This window comes from Vulpes lagopus, chromosome 10 (genome assembly GCF_018345385.1).
Source record: "Vulpes lagopus strain Blue_001 chromosome 10, ASM1834538v1, whole genome shotgun sequence".
Lineage (NCBI taxonomy): Eukaryota > Metazoa > Chordata > Mammalia > Carnivora > Canidae > Vulpes > Vulpes lagopus.
This window is the reverse complement of record NC_054833.1, coordinates 102,165,407-102,184,297: the sequence shown is the minus strand read 5'-3', so window position 1 is coordinate 102,184,297 and position 18,891 is coordinate 102,165,407. Positions and strand designations below refer to the sequence as shown.

The window sequence follows — 18,891 nt, the reverse complement described above, 5'->3', positions numbered from 1 at the left end:
AGAGAGGCACAGTCCTCTTTTTTTTTAGATGAGAAAACAGGGCCGGAGAGTGTAGATCACTTACCATATCTCAAAGCTGGAAAACCTAGGTCATTTTGTCATTTCCCACTCATGTAATAGACTGAGTTATTTTTTGATCTTTACATGCCCCACCCCCATGCCAGAGAAAGGTGAAGCAAGTGGCACTAACCCTGCTTTTGCTAAAATGTAGGTCTCTCCCTACCACAGTGGTGCTTCTTCTCCAGTTGTAATATTTCCCAACCCACCTCTTTCTTAAAACTGTGTTCTGGTGTGTGTTTTCCCTGTACCACCAAGCAGTTAACTCAGTTTCAACACTGTCTACGTGGAGATAACATCAGACCACACAAGTGAAGGTACCATTCCCCCAGGACTGCCCCCCACTTCAGACACTAGTCACAGATTCAGGTTGTCACCTGTGCTTCTGTCCGACTGGTTCTTAATCAGAGGTTCCCATGACTCCCTTCTCAGGTTCGTTTAATTTGCTAGAGCAGCTCACAGGATTTAGAGAAACATTTTACGGGTAGCCCGGGTGGCTCAGCGGTTTAGCGCTGCCTTCAGCCCAGGGTGTGATCCTGGAGACCTGGGATCGAGTCCCACGTCAGGTTCCCTGCATGGAGCCTGCTTCTCCCTCTGCCTGTGTCTCTGCCTCTCTCTCTTTCTCTCTCTCTCTCTCTCTCTCTCCTCTCTCTGTCTCTCATGAATAAATAAATAAAATCTTAAAAAAAAAAAGAGAAACATTTTACTTACTTGTTTACCATTTTATCATAAAAGGATATTACTCCAACAGCCAGATGGAAGAGATGGCAGAGGACAAAGTATGGGAACAGGGTGTGAGCCCCCGTGCCCTGTCCTGGGGCACCCCGCTCCCTGAATCTTCACAGGTTCACTGTCATGGAAGCTCTCTGAACCCCATCCTTTGGGGTTCTTATGGAGGCTTCATTACATAGGCATACCTGAATAAATCATTGGCCATTGGAGATTGAACTACATCTCTAGTCCCCCACTCCCACCCCCGTCCCCAGAGGTTAGGGGTTGGGACTGAAAGTTTGGACTCTCTAATCAGCTGGTTGTTTCCCCTTGCAACCAGCCCCCATCCTTAGTTTACCAAGGAGCTTTCCCAAAGTTACCTCATTAACATAAATTCTGATATGGTTGACAGGGACTCGTTATGAGTAACAAGACATTCTTTTCACCTTATGGCTCTGGAGCTATTTTGGGAACCAGTGACAAAAGACCAAATACTCCTGGTAGGAAATTCCCAGGGTGTTAGGAACTCTGTGCCAGAAACAAGACGAAGACCAAATACATAGTTCTTTTTTTTTTTTTTTTCCTTTAATACATAGTTCTTATTGTAAGTCACAATATCACGTGTAGTCAGCTCCTTCCTGGATGGAAAGGACTTCAGATCGCCAGCTAAGAAATCTGACCGGTTGAGACCCCCTTGGTGTTTGAACCCGTGTCTTCCTCAAGGCCTCTTTCTCTTTACAATGAGGGCACAGGCCTAAACCTGGGAGTCTCACCTTGGTTTGTTTTTCTAGGGCATAAATGTCCAGTGACGTTTCCTCATAGACCTTCTCGTTTGGGTGGCCTACTTCCTAGTACCTTGGCTATAACTCAACTCCCTGTCCTGCATTCAAGGAGTCATTTTGGGATGCAGGGGTGATTGATGCTATTATAGTGATAACCATGAATCTGTTCTCAAGGTTATCAGAAAAGTGGATAATGTGAGGTGTAAGGCCTTTTATCAGTAGTAACAATTCACTTTAGCACCTGACTATATCAGGGCCTGGTGTTAGAGCAGCTGGTCCAGAGCATGTCCACCCTGGCAGTGCCCTCAGCCCCAAGCCTATAGACAGGGTGCTAATGTAACAGGTTTAAACTAGAAATGTCCTGTGGTCATTTAAGGTATCATAAAACCTTGGTCTTTGGAGAAAAAAAAAAAAGATGAAGGAATCTCTGAAGAAAATGAGACAATCTCCCAATGGTTGGTCATTCTGTGGAATGTTACTTAATGCTGGTTTATTTGCAGAGCCCAGGCATGAGGGCAGAACTGAGATTACAGAGGGACCTAGGGTAGATGTGAAGACAGCCACAAGACTCAAGTTCATTACTCACCTGTCCACAGCATGTGTCACACTGGGTCTGTAGATTTCTAACCTTGGTTAGAAAAGAATCAGCCTGCCACATCTGAGAACTGGTTTTGCCAGAAAACTGAGAATGGATCCTCCCCCACCATGCTTCTCTTCAGTCTTCTGGCTTAGTTATTAATGGATTCATAACCACCCAGAGATCAGAAAATACAGCTCTTGCTCAAACCTGGCTAGAGTCCTTGGATTGATAGCACTTGTAAGATTCTTTAGCTGAGATACAGGATGCTCATGATTGTTGAGGGAAGGGGTCAGGGGAACGAGGACTGTGCCATGGAGTCTGAGGTCCACTTTGTCCATAGTTAAGTGGACCCTGGATTTTCTGGCTGGTCCTATAGTTCCTTGTCACTGAAAAGATGAGGGTTTGGAGAACACTAAGCAAAGTGCTTGTGCCCTACATGGGAACACAGGAACTGCTTTGCTTCCTGTCTTGGCACTCACAGCTGTCAATGTCCAGGGCTTTCCATAGAGAAAGAACAAGGCCCTGGGAAAGAAAGGTACGACTTCCTCCTCTGTCCAGAAGCACTGAACAGGCAATACGAGCCCTCTGCCTTTTGTCTGTTTCATAGGAAATGTCGTTGGCAGATATTACCAACATCCAGTGTGCGTGGAACGCTTTGACTAAAAATGTAACAGGAGAGTCACATCTTTACAAGATTTAGATGTGCTGTGTTGGACCTAGGAAATCCAGGCTGGGTGGGTAGGTATTACAATCACAAAACAGAGAAGTGGCAATATGTGAAATTTGATGTGGACAAATAAATAACTTTCCATTGGTATTACATCTTTTCAGTAGCACGGAAAAGAATCGATCGTTTGAAAATAATTTCAATACAAATAGAATGAGGGAAATTAGGAACCATTTATCTTTAAAAAGTTGTTTATTAAAAAAATAAGTCAAAAAAAAAAATAAGTCAAGGGACTGTGTTTGCGTAATGGCGTTCAGCTCAGAAGATTTTCAGCAGAAATCTCCAATATTGGTACAATTCTGACAAAACTCCCCAGATGTATAAGCAGTCCAGAGTCCCGGAAGTGGGACAGTGGGGTCACAACAGCCTGTGTTTGCCGGGTGTTGTGCAACAGCTGTTACTCTTAGTGGCACATAGCCAAGGCATGCATGGCATTTGGGAAGGTTTTGGAGGGCCACCCTGCTGCTCCACACACTCAGAGGACAGCTGCCTGAGCCACAGGGAGGCCAGGTGCCCTGGGTGAGGGATAGAGAGGTGGACCGGAGGGGGAGCCAGTGAGGGATGGAGGTGCTGACCGAGGTAGGGCTTCCTCCCACAGGTGGTCCAGCCACGTGGTTAGAGGGCTGTGAGGAGGAAGGGCATTAAATATTTTGTTGGTCAAAGATGAGACTGATGATTGGGGCACCTGGGTGCCTCAGTCCATTAGTTAAGGTTAGTTAAGCAGTTAAGCTGAGCATCTGCCTTTGGCTTGAGTGTAATCCCAGGGTCCTGAGATCGAACCCACATCAGGCCCCCTGTTCAGCGAGGAGTCTGCTTCTCCCTCTCTGCTCCCCACCCCACCCCGACCCCTGCACTGCTCTTGCGCTCTCTCTCAAATAAATAAAAAATATTTTAAAAAGCAGCAACAAAGACTGATGACTTGTTTGCCTTGATTGTATTCCTCCCTGTCCCTGCTGCCCACTAGACTCCCTGGGAAAGGATCTAAAGGAAAATAAAACTCAAACCAGCTGCCAGTGCCTTCTGAGAAGCTCCTCCGAGCGGCTGACAGGACAGTGGGAGTCGGGAAGCCTCGGATAAAATCACAAAATTAATGAAGGAGAAATTGGGTGTAGGGTGTAAGAAGATGGTAATTCTCCACACTGACCCCAACCCGACATGGCCGCAGCTGTCTAAGGGCCTCTGTGTTTATGCTTGGTTTTGAGGAAGCATTTCACAGTGTTTTCCTCTCTTTCAGGTTTCAAGTGCCCCATTTGTTCCAAGTCTGTGGCTTCTGATGAGATGGAAATGCACTTTATAATGTGTCTGAGCAAACCTCGCCTCTCCTACAACGGTAAGGCTTTGGCTGGGGGAGCCTCCGAGTGAGGGTCTTCCCAAGTTCACATGGCTTCGGGCAGCATTGCCACCCCGCTTTCTGGCAGGAATGTCTATCCTTTGTTAAGGAATCAACTGTTCAAGGAATTGGTGCACCAGCTGGAGAGGAAGCGGAGTAGAACAGGAAGGAAGGCCCAGGGGTCAGGCCAATGGCACCGGAAGTCTCTCTCGGGTTGCCCACTTAGGCCTTTTGTCCCGTGAGTTCCTGGGACCTCGGGTTGGGACATGCGGCCTTTGCCCATTTATACAACTGACAGCAGAGGGCCTGGGAAGAATGCCACCTCACCTCTGGGTGTGCATGACATGCCTAAGCCTTGACTGTCCACAGCAGAATAAGTTCAGTAAGTGGACACCCTTTAGGGATTAGAAATGCTGACCTGCCACCTAGTCACTCCTTCAAGGCTACACCACTTCCTACTTTGGAAGCTGCCTAAGGGCTGAGTAGTGAGTACAATCACCAGACCAGGCCATCCCATGAAACACAAGTCTATCTCCCTAACATGGTAGCTCTGTGAATGAAGTAAGTGTCAACATCTGTCTAGTATGCTGTGGGTAAAGATTTGGAACCCAGCTGATGTGAATTCAAAGTCTGCCTCCATCCTTTACTGACTGTATAATCATAGACAAGTTGCTCAGCTTAGTAGAGCCTTGGTTTTCTGGTCTGTGAAATGGGGCTGTCAATAACATGGCTCTTAGGATTTCTGCCAGAATAAAGTAAGACATTTACACCTCAGACCCTTCAATACAGAGCTCAGGAAGTTACAGCTGACATTGATCAAGACTGTCACCTTCAAAGATGGGAGCCTGTCCGTGGGTTTTCTTTCGTCATTTTCTGGAGAGTGGACTGACCGCTCTTTAGTGCTGGGCACTGTGAACTGCTGGCAGCTCTCTGGTTTTCCACTCTTATGTACTTAATCTGGTCTTCAGACCACATTCATCGGAGAGCTGCATCTTTTTTTTTTTTTAAGATTTTATTTATTTATTTGAGAGAAAGAGAGAGCTAGTGTGTGTACAGAGTCAGAGAGAGAAGCAGACTCCCCACTGAGCAGGGAGCCTGACACGGGGCTCGATCCCAGGACCCTGGGATCATGACCTGAGCTGAAGGCAGACACTTAACCAACTGAGTCACCCCAGCGCCCTGGAAGAACAGGCACTGGATCTGGGGGGGGTGCGTGCTCTAGCCCATCACTGGGCTACCTTCTGGGGTTGAAGTCATAGCAGTGCTCAGGATGAAGTCTGGGATTTCTCAGTCTGTGGACTGGATGGAAGGTGAGCTTGGGATCACTTGAACCCCATCCTAATGATGAAAGTTTCCTGGGTATACTCTCCTTACAGAACTGTCCTTAGGTCCTACCTCCTCAGACCCACAGTTACTCTTGCCTTCACACAGCATTCACCTAGGGAGACCTGATGATTCCAGATTGTTCCTGCAAAGTAAATCTGACGAACAGATCTACTCCTTCTCCTAAAAACACACCCCACTATTCTTTTGTTTGTTTGGTTGGTTGGTTTTATTTTTTTAGATTTTATTTATTTATTAATGAGAGAGAGAGAGAGAGAGAGAGAGGCAGAGACACAGGCAGAGGGAGAAGCCTGCTCCATGCAGGGAGCCCGACACGGGACTTGATCCCGGGTCTCCAGGATCACGCCCTGGACTGAAGGCGGTGCTAAACCGCTGAGCCACCAAGGCTGCCCCCCCACTATTCTCTTATCTCTTACTTAATTGCTCAGCCAAAAGATTCTGAATGCATGTAGCCAGTTACCTACGTATCTCAGCTGCACTCAGTGTGGTCATATTTGTTCAGAGGATCAGCTGTAGGGAAAGCTGTGGCCCTGCCTCTGCCCCTGGCATTTCCTTCCTCTTTATTTCCTACTTGGTGCCCAAAAGCCCCTCTTCTACCCTGTGGACAGCCTCTTCCTGTCCCCAGACACTGACTGCTGCCACTTCTCTGAAGCCATTGTCATGTGAGCTCTGGGCATCCTGTCAGACTTGTCAGTGTACGTTCCTTAAAGGATGATGCTCCAGCCCCACTTTCTTCTGCTCTTCATCTCTGCCTGGGACCATGAAGGGAGACGAGTCTTCTCCCGAGGCCCACAGCTTTCCCCAGCCATGGCCTCAGAAACTGTGTTCACTTATTCTCTACATGTGCAGAGCCCTCATGAAGACCGCTTTTTGTCCTGTGGGTTGCTGGGGAGAGTTCTCTGTAGACACTGCCTTGCTGTCATAAGAACACAAAGCAGCTTCAGAGTGGGCTCCACCCAAGAGGACTGGGCTCTTGACATCATCAGGGAGAACTCTGTAAGAGCAGCTGTGGAGGACAGAGTGCTCTTGGGGCCGCCTGAGTGAGAGGTACCCGCACACCCATTGGGAGAACAGGGAAGGCAAGGGGCTTGTAAGTGCCCGGTGCTACCCGGAACTCTCCTCCCACCCACAGCTATGGGAAGGGTCCCCTCTCCCTGTCCCCCTCACTTCCACAAGAGAGCCAGCATGGCAGCGCGGCCTGAGCACATGCCATCTGCAGAAGTCACGTTCCCGAGTCAGAGTCCCCTGAGAGGAAGAGGAAGTTGGCCAACCAGCCTGAGACACAGGACTGAAGCTGTTCCCCTTCTGGTCCCATTTTTCCCTCTTCCTCTAATTGAAAACCACCTCTACAGGGTGTGTGTGTGTAAACTAGAGGCTTTAAACTCAAGGTTGTCTTGCAAAAGCCATCCTTCCCAGCAGAGGCAAGGAGAGGCATGTTGCATCTGGTCCTATCAGTGGAATTTGACTTATGGCCATGAAGATGCTTCAGAAATGACGGCTGGCCCCTCTGTGGACACTTAACTGCCATCTTGGCTGGGCTTCCGTTAGCCCAGCCGCTAGTCTCTGTGTTTGCTGAGACATTTGAACCCTCCAGATGAGAGAAGGCCTTTGCCACCTGGGGTATGTATGTGCAGTGGAAGTCTCCAGAGCTGGTCTAGGGCCTGTTCTAGTTCACACAAAGCACTGGCCTTTCAGCTTCCATAGGCCAAAGTCCCAAGTCAGGACCTCTGGGTGTTTATTTTGGTTTTGCGAGGAACGTACTTTACCCATGATTTCTCATCATCCCATTCTCACCTTCACTTTATCTTAACTGTTCAAAAGAAATGTGAGGAGACTTAAAGAATGTGTGAAGTGTAGAGTTCCCAGAATCTTCTAGAAAGTAGGCAAGATGAGTCTTTCTGAGTGGATAGAGAGCAAAATGCTATTTCCTTTTGAAGACTCACCAGAACTCCCGGTCAGTCCCATAGAGATTTCTCTCTCTCTCTCTCTCTCTGTCACACACACACACACACATAAACACACACACACATACACACACACACTCTTTCTGTAATTGCTGGCACTAATTGGGGAAATTTCTAGAAAATTTACAGTGGTTATATAAGATGAAATTTAGTTAACCACCAGAGGAGAAAAAAGTAGAAACCTCCTAAATGAGGCAGATAGAAAGTAGTATTTTTCTTATTATGAGGGTTGGCCTGAGCTGCGGGTTGGAAAGCCTCCAGTAGCGGCCTGCCAGACTTAAAAAAAAAAAAAAAGAAAGAAAGAAAGAAAGAAAACCAACTTAGGAAAGGCAAGACTAGTTTAACTGGTTCACCCAGTGCTCAAGAGAAATGTAAAGCCCAGGAGCTGGTGCTCCCAGTGCAAGCACCTGGCTAGGAAGGCTCATGAACAGCTACCTCACAAGGTGCTGAGGGTGCAGGGAGGGTGCTAGACCGCAGAGCACTGACTGTGCCATTCTTCCTTCTCCTTGTCCACAGGCAGCTCTGAACTCAGGACCCCTACAAGATAAGGGAGGCGTTGGTGGGTCCCACTTACCTGGGTAAAGGTGGTGAGCTTGAATGGACCTTTAATTTCTCTCCCTTTCCAACATCTGCTTGTAGTTCTGAGACCAGAGAACTCACCCTCAAGAATATGCACTCAAATTTGACCTCACATTGCTCAGCTAGCAGAATGAGCTTTGAGATGGGATGGGGGACCTGAGTTTGCTGTGAACAGAAGAGAGTCCTAATACTGTGGGGGGCATGACAGATGGCCAGCCATTCATAGAAAGTTTAAGGGGCCTTGATTCCAGGACCAGCCAGGGGCCCATGCCTTTGCTAGATTCTGGGGTATTTCATGTTCCTTTGCCAGTAGTATTAAGGAGAGCTTGGTGGTTTCAGGAGATCCTCTCCTCTCAGCTTTCTTCTGGAGTGCCGATCCATGCCCTGCTTCTTAAGGTCCTGACTACCCTCTTTCTCTGTCAGAAGTCATTGCTCCCACCTGCATGTCACACAAAGTTTCTTTAAAGGAGAGAGAATCTGACTCCCCTAAAAGCAGAAATACCTCCTGCTCATTTATCCCAAGCTAGCAGACTTGTGTAAATGGGTACTTATTTGGCCTGTGTCCCTGCTTGGGACCCTGAGTCTGTGATGGAAGTACCTTTCCTTAGGCCTGGGAGAACCGGGGCCTGGCCATGGAGTGTGCCCAGCCCAGTGAGGCCCTGCCAGGGACTATTGTTAGATGCTATAGCAATGCCAAACTCCAAGGTGTCTGTTCTGGTGCCCCTCCCGGAAGGGAGGGCCTGAGGGAGCTCCAGCTGCTGCTGACCAGAGGGCTGCTGGGGGAGTGAGGAGTCAGTGGGCAGGAGACCCACAGAAGCTTGCCACACTGGGGAAACTAGAATCAGGTGGCTACAACAGAAGGGGCAGAGTGGAGTCACGCTGGGGAGCCTCAGTAAAGATGAAGCCCACCAGGCCTGAGCTTTATTGGTTGACCCTTCTGGGCTACCATCATTCCAGTCAATCCACCAAAACAATTGGAGCACACCCCACAATCCAGGGTGTTGAGGTGGGGATGCCACTGCTTGCTGGTAGGGGAACTCTCTGCTCTTCCTCTTTTTCCTGGAGATTTCTCAAGAAGGGAGCTAGGGAGACCTGGCATTGATGGCACTGCCCCTCCCCAACCCCCGGGAGGTGGGGCCCAACACCTCGGCACTTGCTGAGAAGGCAGCAGGGTCAGGCTTGCTGCCCCTGGGCTAGAAATGAGGCTAGGAGGTGGAGCTGGCGTCTCTGTGTCACTTGCTAGGGGTTCTCCCTCTGGCTCCTACCTTCCTTCCCACCAGGGCCTTGACTGCCATTCGACACAAGGGGAAATGCATTATGTATAGTCCTGCTCTCAGCTTCTGGCTCTGAGCCGCACCAACTTCATTTTCCCTCCAGGGTGCCAGCAGCAATGGATCTGTGGCTGTTTGGACCTTCCCACCCCCTTCATGACGCCAGCAGCTCTGGAAGTCCCATGGGGAATGTGGGAGCCAAGGCTCTCCACAGGGCAGCTAAGCCTCAACAGTGGTACCTGGGGGCAGCAGTGCAGTTCCCTACAGCTAGCTTCCTCCACCCTTCTTGGGCCCCTGCATGCACACATTCACAAGAAGAGAAAGATCTGAAGCTGTCCGTGAGATGGGCGGTGTTTCCCATCCCCAAGGGAAGAGACCCTATTGCCTGGTCTGTTAAGGAAAGGAGGTAAGGTGGCCAAGTAGAAGGAACTTGTCTTGGGAGTCATGACCACTTAGCATCTACATGAGCTGATGCAGAGACACCCCTCCACCCCCCACCCCCCCGCCAAAGGGTCTTTAGGATTCACTGAGATGTTCCTATGAAGTTCTGGCATACAGCTGGTCCCAAAGAAAAGAAGCCTCCTTTTTCTCCTCCTAGATCTTTCTTTGACAAACAGCAGCTGTCAGTGCTCCCCCGATATCTCAGGGAAGGAGAAGTATGCAGTCACTTCCCACCCTAGCCCACCCCAGCCCTTGCCAGGCATCACCCCTCCCACCGTGGCGCCAGAGAGCTTTGCCTCTGGTTTGGCTCCCTAGTCTAGTTGGAGGGACAGCCTTTGGCATCATTGAACACCACCCCCAGCCAGACCAAACACTTCTAAACTCCCCCCTGGACAGTGACACTGGCTTTGCACAGGGCATCAGGAAGCTGGGATGGGATGGGGTAGGGAGGTGGTTAGGAGCCAGTAAGAAAAAGGTAGAAAGCATTGCTTCATTCCTGTGTACTCATCAAGGAGCATTGGTTGAGGCCCCCTCCTGTGGGTACCTGGTGATGCCAAGGGGCATCTACAAGGTGGTCTCCATTTGTGTCAGGCCCAGGGTCCTCAGCTTCAGGCCTAGAGGTCCCCAACAGTGGGCAGCAGCTTCCTACAGGAATACTATGGAAATCCCATAGGAACCAGTGGATAGCCAGGCAGCAGTTTCAGCCATTTCCACCCCCCTGCTAGCTTCCAGGGACATCTGGGGGCTGCTGATTCCAGGGCTCCAGGGATTGGGACAGGAAGTTTTACTCAGCCCACTCAGGCCTGTGGCCAGATCTGTGCACCTCTTGCTTTCCACTCTGGGAAGAACACTGCCCCCTGGGCTCCATGCTGGGTGTAGACACTGCTGGCCTGCCCACACTGTCAGGTCCTCCCTACCCTCGGGACCTCCAGGCCCCATTTTGCAGCCGGGGCTCCAGGCCCCAGTGTAATGTGCTCCCTGCTGTGTGGCCCAGCCCTATGGGGCAGTTCCCAATTTCCTCCTTCCCACATCTGCAGCCCCAGGTCGGGTGGTGAGGCACAACACTGCACCATTTGTGAACGTGTTCCACAAAGTGTCGTGTGCTGGTAATTGATTATTAGTAAGAAAATGCAGCTGACCTTCATGTGCTCAAGCCTAAGTCCTTGATAAGAAGAGGAATCGCCCTGTGTCTCCCACCTCCTATGTCTTCCCCTTTCCTTAATGACATCCAGTGTGAAAAGAGAGGAGGGTCAAGTCTAATCCTATTGAAAAAGCCAACCTCAAGTCTCTCCATCTCTGGCTCCTATCCCCCTCTCTCCATCACCTCTACCCTGGCCTGGAGTCAGTGACAGGGAGACCACAGCTGGAGGCACAGGAAACTGTGTGGGACCCAGGGAAGTCTAATCTGCCCCTTGGGCTCACAGCTGGGGTGCCAGTTGGTGGGGGGAAATGCAAGGGACACTGATTTGGAATCTGTACCATTACTGCACCACAAGGATAAGAAATCATCCATAAGTGTGGGGAGGAGTACATACATGAAAGGGAGCTGGGGCCCAAACTCATTCTCCCAACGAGACGCCTGAGGCGGAGTGCATAGAAATCAGCGCCCAGGACGACTCTGCCTTCTCGAAGCCAGACTGGTTTTCTTCCCATCATCATTGGAGATTTTTCCTCTAATATTTTATTATGCAAGTGTCAAACACACAGCAAAGCTTGAGGATTGTACAGTGAACACCCAAATACCCACCATGTGGAGTCTCCATTTTACTGTATCACATGTTTCTGTCCACCAGTCCATCTTAACCTGTTGATGCATTTCAGAGCTAGATGAAAACAGTACGTTTCCTTATTGGGGTTTTTAATTATAAAGGTAATACATGTGCAGATAAATTTAAAAATACCTAAAAACAATTTGCTTTTAGTCTTCTTTCCTCCACCATTAAAGCATCTATCCTCCCAGGAGTTTTTGGGCTTACACAAACAGAGGCACATGTGTATTTCAGTATGGCAGGAATCTGGTGCTTTAGGATATGGGATCATACACATTTACTGATCCGCCACTTGCCACACTTGGAGTCTCAGGTGAGAGGTAGACTGATGATGTGCCATCTGCTTTTTCTGTTCTTGTCACCCTTTCAGGTGGGCCTGTGAGTTAGCTTGATGTTAGCCAAAAATGACCGCAGGTTGTTGTGGCCTGGAAGCTGAGAGTGACTTCTCTCACAACTCATGTGTACAGAGACTTTATACTGAACTGGTCCTATCTTAGGCTTTTTCCTCAGCGTTCCTGCTAGGGAACTTGGGGGCACATTAGCCCTCTAGGCTGTGAAGAATCCTCATTTTCTGAGTCCCAGATGTTTTCCTTCCTACCAGAGTAATCAGGGAACACCCAGAAACAGCAGTGGAGGGGGCACCAAGTGGAGGATTTCAGACCCTGCATCACAAACCCCCAATTTAGGCAAGATGTTTGACTTTTCTGGCTTCTCCTGAAGGCAGATCCTCCTTTGCAAGATAGGAATAGCACATATGCCCTGCCTGGTGCATGAAATTGTGAGGCTCGATTGAACACACACACACACACACACACACACACACAGTCTCAGTACCATTGGCATTACTCAGGAACAACTGAAATCTGTTAGTAGTGAGGAACTGATCCTGCTTCAAACTTTCCTTCACATCCATAACCCCACCGTCTCAGAATTTCTCCTGTAGTTTAGGACCTTTTAGTTTTCTACCTTCTTGGATTCCAGTTGAATCTCTATCCCACATCTACCTCTGTCATCCACATTTCTCCCCTCAACCCCAGATCCAGGCTCCAGTGGACTCTTGGAGGTTCCCATCAGCATGTCCCAATGGAGACACCTGGTCGACACTCCCACCCAACTCTGAACTCACTTCTCATACCTGTCCTCCTCTTCCTGGGCCCCCTCTCATAGTGATGAACCCCTGCCACTTGTCCAGCTGCCCTGGTCAGCCCATGCCATTGCTCCCTCCTTGCCCCCTGGGGCTAATGCAAGCCCTGAATCCTTCTCTCCTGCATTGCTGTGTTGGCCTGCAGAGTGGGCTCCACATCCCTGAGCTCTGCAGCCCATTCTCCAGTAGTCAACAGAGACTAGCTGTGATCAGAATGCGTCTCCAGGGCCCCTCGGTGAACCAGATGAAGCCCAGGTACCACGACAGAGCACAATTCATCCTGGGGGGACTTGGTCTCGCCTCCCACTGTGGCCCCACATCTCAGCACATGCTATGGCAAGCCTCCTGCTGTTCCGTTTGAAATGCCCTTCCCTGAGCAGTCCCCACCCTGATAAAGGCATCAGTCATACCCTCATACCTGGGCTTCTATGCATAAGGCTTCCTAGAAATTCCCATGCTGTTCATTTCCATTTTCTTGTCAGTTTCCCCTGTGAGACTAGAACTTCAATCCTGATACCGTGGCTTATCCACTGAGTTGCCAGTGATAATGTCCTAGAAATTTAATAAAGCGCTGCTGACTCAGCCATGGTGCTCTCCCATTCTGCTCTGGCTTTTCCAGCTGTGGCTGTGCTAAGGGCCTGGGGTGTGCAGTAGCTTCCTTCTATTCCTTTTTTGTGAGGCAGCTTTTTTTTCTTCTTTCTTAAATTGGGTTGTAGTAGCATTTAGGACCTTCACAATGTCATGCTGCTGTCATCTCTGTCTAGTTAACAAACATTTTCAAAAGAAAACCCCTCGCATGATTGTGCTTTTATCTAAAGTATAGTACAGGGATGCCTGGGTGGCTCAGAGGTTGAGCACTTGCCTTTGACTCAGGGCATGATCCCGCAGTGCCGGGATTGAGTCCCACGTCGGGCTTCCTGCATGGAGCCTGCTTCTCCCTTTGCCTGTGTCTCTGCCTTTGTGTGTGTCTGTGTCTGTCATGAATAAATAAATAAAATCTTTAAAAAAAAATCTCTCAGGAGGGTAGATCTCATCATAAGTGTTCTTACCACCAAAAAAGGGGGAAAAGAAAACCCCTTTCCCATCACAGAGTCTCTCTGCATCCCTTCTGCCCCAGCGCAGCCCTACTTCTCATCTGAATTGGCCTATGCTGCACACTTCAGATAATGGAGTCGTCCAGTAGATGACTGTGTGTCTGGCTTCCCTCACTTAGTTTTCCAAGGCTGTCCACACTGCAGCCTGCCTTGGTGCTCTCATCCTTTTGCACGGCTGAGTGATACTCTGCTGTATGGGTAGATCACATCGGTTAATCCATTTAGGTGTTGGGGGCACTTGGGTTGTTTCCACCTGTTGGCTGTTGTGAATGATGCTGCTCTGGACATGCATGCCCGAGCAGTTGCTGGAGCTCCTGCCTCTTCCATTCCCTCTTGCCTCGCATCCCATCTCAGTGCCTTGCCAAACCCCATGCACCTGGTCCGTGTGTGTGTGTGTGTTTGGGGGAATGTATTCAGGGAAACAGTTTGCCTCTCCTCCATGCCTGTTCGCTTTCAAGCCCTTTTCACCCTCCATCCCCTAGCCACGTATTTGGTGATTAATCCCATTTTGTCTTCAGATAATTACTGTGTGGTGTGCCTGTCTTGTCTCTGCACTAAGGGCCTTCAGACCAAGGTACCCCTTGGGTTCTATTTCGCTTACAGAGCCTTGCCCGCTTCAGGTGACCCACGCAGTCCTGACCTGCTTTGTGGCACCTGTCTGCTGGCAACTGACCCTCTCCTCTGTCCTCCCTTTGCAGACGATGTGCTGACAAAAGACGCGGGGGAGTGTGTGATCTGCCTGGAGGAACTGCTTCAGGGGGACACGATAGCCAGGCTGCCCTGCCTGTGCATTTATCACAAAAGGTACGAAAGGGCCACCAGGGCCAGCTCAGCCCCATCTGAGATCCCAGAGGGCTCCTTCCCTGAGGTGGGCAAGAGAAAGGCAGACCCTCATCACTAGCCATCCAGTCTTCTTTGCTTGTGGGATGACCTCTCCTCCTGCCAAGGGCTCAAAGATCAAAGGTGTGAAAATGCCAAGTGCAGGGCAGAGCAGGTGTTTGGATAGTGAGGGCTGACAAGGAGACCTGTGGAGCGCCATAGGTTGTAGGCACTCAGGATCCCACCTGCAAGGTTGATTCTCCATCCATCTCCCTGAGCCTTTTCTTCTTCCATGGGCCCCTCTGCTCCACAGCGTGAGGACCTCATCTGTGCCAGAGGAGCAACATGGAGGGGTATGCAGGCTGCCCCTGCACCGCGCCTTCTCCCCAGAGGGCCAGAGGCAGGAATAGCTGATACCTGTGCAGCCACGGCTCTAAAAGCTACTATAATTAGCAGGGCTGAGAGTCGTCCTCAGGCTCCAGTATGAGCCTTGTTCTTGTTTCCAGCTAGAAAGAAGACACCTCCTTACCCAAGATGGGAGGACACTCTGTGCCATCTGCTCTTGGCTTCTTGAGTCCCAGAGCTGCTTCTGACACACAGGCTTTTTCAAAGCCTGACTCACAGGGCTACTGGCCACGAGGCAGTTGTGGTGCCTGGCACACAGATGTAGCTGGTGCACGAGAGGCTGGCTCTGGGAGAGAGGGTCTTGGCCTGGGCCCAGCACAGATTGCTCTAGTGCCCCAGGGAGGCACCATTCAGAACAAGAAGATGGAAATCTTTGGCTCTGGGGGAGAATTATGTAAATTATCAAAAATACCCAGATGTTGGCTTACAAATCAGAAAGCTATATTGGGGCAATCTCTGTTCCCTGTCTGGTTCAGATGGTCATTTCTATAAACACTAGAGACTAGGGTTTCACTGTCAGCCTCCTGTCTGGCCCTCCCCAGCAACGTCACTAAGCCAGAGAGGTGGTCCTGCCCTTCTCACCTTCTCCAAGAAAGACTCCATGCCATCCACCACCCACAACTGACCAAGGCAGGTAGAGGTGGGGGGGGGGTGTCTCCTGAGAAGTCCCACCAGGGAGGAAGCCTCAGGGCTGCCCCTTTGATCAAAGAGGGGGCTCTCAAGACCCCAGAGCTTAGAGCAACAGTCAGCCTGCTGGGTCTCGGTTCCTGTCCTCTGTGTGCTTTAAGCCGGAGACACGGTGGGCTTACTGGCCTGCTCCACTGTCCTGCCCTCACCTTCTCCCTGCTAGCTGTTGCCACCCTCTGGGCTCCATGCAGGCAAGACCCTGGTCCCTCTCAAGGCCACAGTCCCCCCCACCCCCCGCAGCATCCAGATCCACCCAATCCTGTACCCACCATGCCAGGCTGATGCCTCAGGCTGAGCCAAGATCAGTCCTGGGGTTCTCCCTTCTTCCTGCTTCAAAAAGTGGGTGTCTGGGGACACAGTTGTTTTCCCCTGAGGTCCTCACAAGCAAAATTTAGCAAACCTCTACTCAGAAGCCTGACCTGGGAGAGCGCCCCCTAAGGAATGGCCTGGTCAGCCGGTAACATGTTTCCCCTTGCCCACCTCCCTGCCTCAGTTGCATAGATTCGTGGTTTGAAGTGAACAGATCTTGTCCAGAACATCCCGCTGACTGACCCTGCTGGGCTCGCTTGCTGACTCCTCTCAAAGGTGAGCCCATTGTTGGGGGTGCTCCAGGCTCAAGGCCTGGAGTCAGGTCACTCTGGGGCCTGGAAGATAGGGGGCTGTTGTCCTTACACACCCCACCAAGAGGGGAGCATCTTATCAGTTAGTGGTTCTGTTGGGGGAGGGGATGTGACTCCCCGGGAAGGATAGGAAATACAAACTCACATGGTTATGAAGGAGAACCTGCTCAGCAGAATTAGATTAGTTGGGAACAGACCAGTATTTTCCAGACATCTAAAATGAGTCTCTCCTAAAATGAGGTTCAGAAAGATCCCTTGGAATGTGCCAGGTAGGAGAAGCATCAGCAGCACGAGCTCTGGGACCAGACACTGGGTTTGCACCCAGCTCTGTCTCGTGGTTGAGGAGCAGCTCGAGCAAGTCCTGCCTCTCAGAGTCTCTGCTTCTTTTGGGCCAGGGAGATAATCTCACACCCTATACCCATATGGACATCCCACTTATTAAACAAGACAGCTGTGGGATGGTCTGTTGTCCTCTGCAGTGCTCATCAGTGATCATTTCACTGCTGGTTCTTCCCGCCTGCAGGCCACCTGCCTCTCTTTCACACACGCGCGCGTACACACACACCGCTTCCAGATGAATCACTGCAGCAGGCCAGCACAACCTTCCACACCAAATATGCACACATGGTCCCCTATGTAACCATGTGGTCTGACTTTCTATCTCTTCCCCAGGGAACCCTGCTTTTTTGCTGACCATCCTGTCCTGTCCCCCATCCTACCTGTCCCTTGTGAGTTCTGGGCTGGCACTTTGTTTTTTTCTGGCAAACAAACAAAAACCCCAGAGAAACTAAAACCCTGACTCCACCTCATTTCACAAAGGTTTTTGGGGCCTCTTTTCTTCTCTCTCTCTCTCTTTCTCTTGTTTTTGTGTGTTTGTTTTGTTTTCCTTTGTTCTTCATTAGGTTTATTTTATTTATTCCAAGTAAACTCCCAGAACAGCTGATGATGTCAGACAAATCAGGGACATTTGCTCTTTTTACCTTCCCCTCAAAAACTGAGGACACGGGGAGAAGAAAAAGCAAGGGTGAGAGTGAGGCAGAGGGACTAGGCCGGCGCCAGAGTGGGAGTCCAAATCCCGGCGTGACGTTTGGCTTCAGGCCCCAGCGCAGAACCACAGACACCCGGCCAGCCTCGGCGGGATGCACGCCGCTGGACTCGGCCACCACAACGCGACTTACGTGTTCCGGTCCACACAGGGACAGCCAGCCCCCGTTCCCAAGAGGAGGCATCGGACACGGGCAGAGCTGAGCTGGGGACGCCAGTGGGAACAGGGCACCCCTTCTGCACTGACTTCCAGAAAATGGTTCTCCCTTTCTCCCTGAGGACACCAAATTGGATGACAGCGAGTTTGAGAGAAGAATCAACTGCTATCCTTCCCCTCACCCCTCATCCCGAGAGGGAAAGGGCATTTACTTTTACACCTTTGAAAGGCGTTGTGGGTCTGTCTAAAGTGTTTACAAAAAAAAAAAATTATAAAAAAAAAGTCTAGTGTCGACTGGTGTTTTCCCTCGTGATGTTTACAGATTGCTGTCTGCTGCCCAGTTAGAACCCACTCTGTGATGGAGACGAGCAGGGCCACGCATTCTGCTGGCGCATGGTCTCCTCCTGTGCCTGGCGCCCTCCCATCAGCCCTCTATCACCAACTGCTCTGCCTTGGGTGGTTTGGTTTTTGTTTTGGGGTTTTTTGTTTTTGTTTTTTCGGTTATTTTCCCCCCTCCATTTTTTTGGCTTGGTTTTGCACTTTTCTCCCCTTGGGACCCTGATAATGTAACTTCATTGCCAAAAAAAAAAAAAAACCACCCCATCAAGGAGCTTCTCTTCTTTCCCTTTCCCTCTCCTCCTTCCCTCATGGTTCTGGTTGGTTCAGAGGATTTAACAATCACAAGTGTCCTGCAAAAATGCCGGAACATTTTTCTTAGACCCTTGTGGATTTTTTTTCCCCAGAAAAAACTTAAACAGACAAAAGACTTATTAAAGGAATATGTACAGTTATCCTTGTTTTCAGGCAGTCTGTTTGAGAACATTTTAGCCATCGATGTTCACACGTGGCATCAGCCCATGCAAGATAGGTTTCTGTATTTATATATTAAAATACAAAAAAAAAAACCTTATAAAATGTTTAAAAAAATGTTCAAAGCTTGGGGGAAAAGCTTTCTTCATTAGTCAAGGTGTTTTGATATGGTATTAAAATGTCTAATAAAAGATGCACTGTGTGACTTTATTTTACTGAGGCATTGTTACACAATCAAGCAATGGAGGCTGAAGACCTGTCCCCCACTCCCTCACCTACCTCCTTAGCCTTCCTCCAGGCTGCTATTTGGCACTATAGGAGTGTGAAGTGGTCCTTAGAACAGCCCTGCCTGAGCAGAGGGAACCTGGCAGGTCCCACCCGAGTCCACGAGGGCGACTGACCCTCCAAAGCATCGCGGAGTCAGTCTGCTGTCACCTGTGGAGCAGTTGGGACAGAACTCCTCAGAAAAGATCTCCAGGGGCAGAAGACCTTGTGGCCAGTGGCGGCTGCAAGGATACGGCTTCTTCCAGGTATCGGCCCAGTCCCCGCCCTCCTC

At 50.0% G+C, this 18,891-nt stretch overlaps 1 protein-coding gene across 3 annotated transcripts in view; it reads left to right on the top strand.

Moving 5' to 3' along the window:
• The window catches only part of ZNRF1 (zinc and ring finger 1), a 105,092-nt gene extending 86,564 nt beyond the window's left edge, over positions 1 to 18,528 (top strand). The window contains exons 2-5 of one of the 3 annotated variants that reach the window (XM_041772574.1): positions 4,092 to 4,187; positions 14,492 to 14,597; positions 16,198 to 16,289; positions 17,422 to 18,528. In XM_041772574.1, the coding sequence (XP_041628508.1) occupies positions 4,092 to 4,187; positions 14,492 to 14,597; positions 16,198 to 16,255 (260 nt within the window). In that variant the 3' untranslated portion in view covers positions 16,256 to 16,289; positions 17,422 to 18,528. Of the gene's footprint in view, positions 1 to 4,091; positions 4,188 to 14,491; positions 14,598 to 16,197; positions 16,290 to 17,226 lie in introns of all 3 variants that reach the window. The other 2 variants (XM_041772572.1, XM_041772571.1) reach the window with 2 other exon arrangements.
• Positions 18,529 to 18,891: the final 363 nt, after the last annotated feature.